The sequence below is a fragment of the Helicoverpa zea genome, chromosome 11 (assembly GCF_022581195.2).
Source record: "Helicoverpa zea isolate HzStark_Cry1AcR chromosome 11, ilHelZeax1.1, whole genome shotgun sequence".
NCBI classification, from domain to species: Eukaryota; Metazoa; Arthropoda; class Insecta; order Lepidoptera; family Noctuidae; genus Helicoverpa; species Helicoverpa zea.
The window spans coordinates 5,286,447-5,291,732 of NC_061462.1; the positions used below are offsets into that span (position 1 = coordinate 5,286,447).

The 5,286-nt window shown below is 35.6% G+C and overlaps 1 protein-coding gene across 1 annotated transcript; it reads right to left on the reverse strand.

The window, feature by feature from the left end:
- Positions 1 to 3,938: 3,938 nt before the first annotated feature.
- On the reverse strand, positions 3,939 to 5,069 carry LOC124634686. The gene has a single exon (XM_047170346.1). The coding sequence runs from the start codon at positions 5,067 to 5,069 to the stop codon at positions 3,939 to 3,941; it is 1,131 nt and encodes a 376-aa protein (XP_047026302.1).
- Positions 5,070 to 5,286: the final 217 nt, after the last annotated feature.

Sequence of the window (5,286 nt, forward strand, 5' to 3'; positions counted from 1 at the left end):
TCACAAGTCACAATTAGTTTTTGTCTTAGTTTGAAAAAAGACCAATAGGTAAAACAGTCTGTAAAGGGGAACGTTTCGGAAAAATGGGTCATTCGCCTTTGACATCCCTATCGAGGTCGACCGCATCAAAGGTGGTTTGACAATATGGACAGACTTCGGATTGTCAGCATCAGAAATTGTTGTTAGAAAAGTATTGAGGTGAGTAAAAAAGATGTACGTCAATTTTTACAGCTATAAAAACAGAATAATTTATTTATAGAAAAACAATTAGATACAAGACGCAATGTTCAAAACAAATTCTGTCTTGTTATCTAAATACGATAATATTAAATCCTAACGAGGCCCTGAGCTTAATGTTTGAAAATTTTTTGACAAGATATCTCGTTAGGGATTTGACCAAATATGTCTCACCGTTCTATTATTATATAAATATACCTAATTCTGTAATCTTTGTCAATAGGAGAGTTTGGTGAATTCTCTGTATTAAAAAGATCAGTTTTCTCAGCAAATATGGGTACAATGTAGGTTATACCAAAGAACAAGCTTAATTATTATCAAGCGAGATCTAATTAAACGCTCTCTTGAACACTGACAGACAGATGAAGGTTGTTGAAAAAGTCAACAAAGTTAATTAGTTTCTGCAATGTCTTGAATTTCTATATGAACGTGTACATTTACCTTGTATTTGCAGCTCTGCAGCTGCGCTTTACGGAATGGGGTATTTCCCAAGTTGCCTATTAGAATGTCTGTAGGGAGAAATCTGGTGTTTCAATAGTCTTGTTTAAAAATACAATATAGGTGTAGGTAGGATATTTTCAACCAAGTTTCTTGAAGTGATAGACCTAGGAATAACTGGTACGTAATGTATGTAGCTTTTAGTAGCATATTCTTTCTCAAAGTAAAATTCTTTACCATACCTACTTTATGATTTCTCTCTCTTCTTTTAAACCGACTTTCAGAAATAGTATTATATTCTGTTTTCGACTTGATTTTTCTATAGGTAAGGAAATGTAGGGTACGTATTATTCAGTATTTTTCAACATTCACTTTTGTACGCACAGCCACAAGCCAGGATTTGAGGCTAAGCTGTATCGAAAATAAACGTACCTTTAGGAGCAAAGGCATCATAGATACTTATTATACCAACAAAAGAGAACCAGTTTATGTTTGCTGTGGGTAAGGTCGGAATCATGAAAACAAACACGGCCTAAACAAGTATTCTTCTACGTCCGTGAGGGTTCATTAATGATAATGGATGCTTGTAATTACGCTTTGTTCATCTAATATTAGCCTTTTATATTATAACCAGCCTAACTTGACCCACAAAGAGATGCCGATCTTACTTTTATATGGCTGCGATTGTCATATTTTTGACGTTTGTTATACAAAGCTACGCAAGTAAAACGTATCAATTTATACTGGTTATTTTGTCCATTCTTAGTTAATGTATTGTCTACATTACTTGAATATGGAAAAGACGAAGATAATAGGTTTTACTGTATTAGTGCATCATATTAATTTGAATAAGGTGGGAAGTTCAGTGAAATAATGGGTGCAAGTTTTTTATTGTTTTGTTGTAATTAGGGTGATTAATACTACTGTCTGTATCATTAGGCTTAATTGTTGCTTGTATAATTTGTTTTTGTTTGTTCTCATTTTTGTTGAATAAGATGGTCATTAGTCCCCTTTTACGATCAAAACATACACATAAAACAAAAAAGCAATAAATAGCAAATGACTACAAATCGAAATACTTACTAACAGCAAATAGAACAAGACTTTTATATGAAACATCAGATAAAGGTAGACGTCCCGATTACCGTCCATTTGTCACGAAGTGCTAGACAGGTGTGCCGGATGGTACAGCACGTGTCGACCCGACAATGCATGTTCCTTCCGCCTCTTCAATACACGAAATTTTTAAGGTTCCGTTAAGGAAATGTTGAAAAAACGAACCCTCGAATCGTTTTTTTGCACTCTTTTGTTGAATCTTTAAGTATTCTATTGGTAAAAGGAATTGAGACTTTCTATTTGGTTTATTATAGTACTTAATACACATTCATAATTTTTAACTTTAACAGAATTTATAGAGAGACACCTAAGTCAATATTAAAAGGTCTTGTTAAGAAAATTTCTAAAACATAAGTGAAAAGCCAGTAAGCTTTACAAACGTATGTAAAACTTAATTAAACATTCAATGAATGGAGTAAAAACATATAAACATAATAGAAAGTTATGCTAACGAACGGTTTACTGGTCTTAGCATCGTATTCGTAACGGCTGGTAGCATTTGCGGCTGCATGCGAAATTAACAAGTTTTTACGTGTAGTAGTTAGAACGCTACTGTTTGTACTAAATGTACGGTTAGTTGGCAGTTAACTAAGAGAAAAGGCTTCTGTTTTACTCAACAACCGCTCATGTTATTTTACTTCATATGAATACCTACCAAAAATAAAAGGTGCAATTAATTTTAAAATATGAGCACGTTCATATTCATTTATTTGCATTCAATAATGTGTGTTACAGGTGGTGTACAAAGCTTAAAGCTTAAATACAATTATGGACCCTGTAATTCAAAAAAATACATTTGAAGAACAAATGAATTTTACATTTATTTATATGAAATCGTTATCTTATAATTTACCTAAATTATTCTAAAGGACCATGGGCAAAAATGTATGAAGCCTGGGCTCACCCACCAACAGAGATGAGACCACTTTTAATATACTTGTAAAGCACTAAATATAAAGATTTAAACTCATTTTTGCGAAGAATCCATGGGGTTATTTTGCTATAAATATTTTTCTCCGACCATAAATAAACTAATATTCTGCAAAAAGTAGTGCTGTTATGGCAGTGTAGGTTTTGTTATTGAACACCTTTAACTAGTTTTAATTCCAGGTTTAATGTATACATAAAAAATAAAACGGCTGCTAACAGTTAAAATTATTTTTGTTAACATTTCAATCAATATCAATAATAATGTCGTCTAAATATCCTGCCGGTGGATTAAATTGTGAGTGCCTGCCTAACCCTAGACACCATATTATTGAAATGATATGAGCACAACTTCCTACTGAGCGTCTACCTGTTAGACACGAGCAGTAATACTGAGCGATGGCATCTCGACCCATTTCGTTTCTGTTAACCAGAATGTATACTTATGTAATATGTAAACCTATTTAGGTGCATATCTTTTTTTTGCCATGGAATTGAAGGTAGTGCCCATAGTAACAATTTTAGTACAAACAAAAACCTTCACAACGGCATATGCTATAACTCTGTTGGACAATGAGCCCAATTTGACTCATGGTCCTTTCATCACTTTCTTTGTATAAAATACTCTAAAATCAATAAAAAAGAACATATTTTATACGGAACCATACTACTAAAACGGATCACTTCTGACCGTCATTTATTTAAATAGCGTTCCTTAATGTTGGAAGTTGTATTGAACTGTTGATTGATCATCGACTATTAGAATCGAGTACAAATGAAATAGAATCGAATATTCGGTGCCATCATTAATCTTTCCTAAACATTGTTTAAATTATTATAGCTGTGAAGAAAGTATTCCCAGACTGTCATTGAGGGCAATGAACTTGTACAGTCTGTGAGAATTAGAAATACGATACTACGTAATTATCGTAATATGAGGATACCAGTGCAGTAAGTGTTGAGGCCTGTAAAGTTATATTGTCATAAATGGTAATACTAACTTCTTGGTATAACCGGAATATGCATTTTATAGTCCAGTTGCGGTAATTTGATATGTCCTGTGTGCCGGTAATTACCAATTAGCGTTCATCTTGTAACTGAGGCATCTTTATTGGACCACACCCCTTGTACTTAATGCATTCGTTTTATAAATCCTCATCACAAGTATATATATATATAGTCCTCCTTATCGTTTTCGATAACGGCGACCTATGGCAAGTTCACCTCCTAGCATGAGCCCTGATGTGACTGGCGAAACCGAGTTTGGATTTAAAGACCCGGTCGCAAGTGCTGCAGAATAACTGACCCGCACTATTGAGAGTATAGTTGTATGAAGGCTTAGGTCTCTCTTTTCGTAACTGGCGCTTTTCGTCTAAAGCCTCGAGTCTTTTTTCTTCGAATAACTTGACGTTTTCATAGATCGTTTTGCGCCAAGATGACCTATTTAAGGCAAGCCTCTCCCAATCTGTAGGGTGGATACCGCACGCTTTCAGATGTCTTTTGAACACGTCCTTGTAGCGAAGATATTGTCCTCCTTGCTTGCGTTTGCCTTCTGCCATCTCGGAATAGAAGATCGCTTTAGGTAGACGGTGGTTGTCCATGCGAAGGACGTGTCCACACCACCTGAGTTGTCGTTGCATTAACAACGCCTCCATTCCATACATATTAGACCGTCGGAGAACCTCCGTGTTGGAAACGCGATCTTGCCATTTTATTCTTAAGATCGACCTCAGACACCTAAGATGGAATGTGTCGAGTTTTTTTACATCTGACTTATATAGGCACCACGTCTCTGCGCCATACATAAGCAGAGGCAACACTAGTGCTTTGTAAACGTTAATTTTAGTTTGCAGCTTTATGTCATGGGATCTCCAGACACGGTCATTGAGTCGTCCAAATGTTGCAGCCGCGTTTGCGATGCGTAGAGGTATCTCTGAAGCTAGGGTGTTATCATTTCTGATATTGCTTCCAAGGTATTTAAAATGAGTTACTTCCTCTAGTGGCTTGCCATCCACTTTTACAGTCTCCTTGTCTAGTTCGTGTCCACGTGACGGTTGTTTGAGGATCTGTGTCTTAGCGATGCTTATGACTAAGCCAAATCTTATGCAGGACTGATGTAATGCATCGACGTATTTTTGCAAATATGTCAGGTTGTCAGACATAAGACACACATCGTCAGCGTAGAGAATTTCGAGGATGGAGATCTTAGTCAGTTTAGTTTTTGCCCTGAACCTTGAAATATCGAAAACGCCCTTATCAGTACGAACATTAAGTTGTATCTGATCATGACAATATTCCAAGGCATCTCTCATAACAACCGAAAAATAGATGGCAAAGAGTGTGGGTGCCATGACGCAGCCCTGTTTTACTCCACTCGTAATCTGGATTTCCTCAGAAAGTTCATGAAAGTTCATCACAAGTATATAAATGTGGGAAATAATATTGAAACTGTTTTAATAACGGCATGATAAAATGCGCGATTTTTTTAAATACACTTTTTGTTATAGGCATGTAAAATGGACCTAAAGGACAAAACCGAGTGCTTTATTAGATGGCATTATTTACCCA

Coding starts and splice junctions, on each gene's coding strand:
- LOC124634686 (XM_047170346.1), bottom strand. CDS start 5,069: ATGGCACCCACACTCTTTGCCATCTATTTTTCGGTTGTTATGAGAGAT.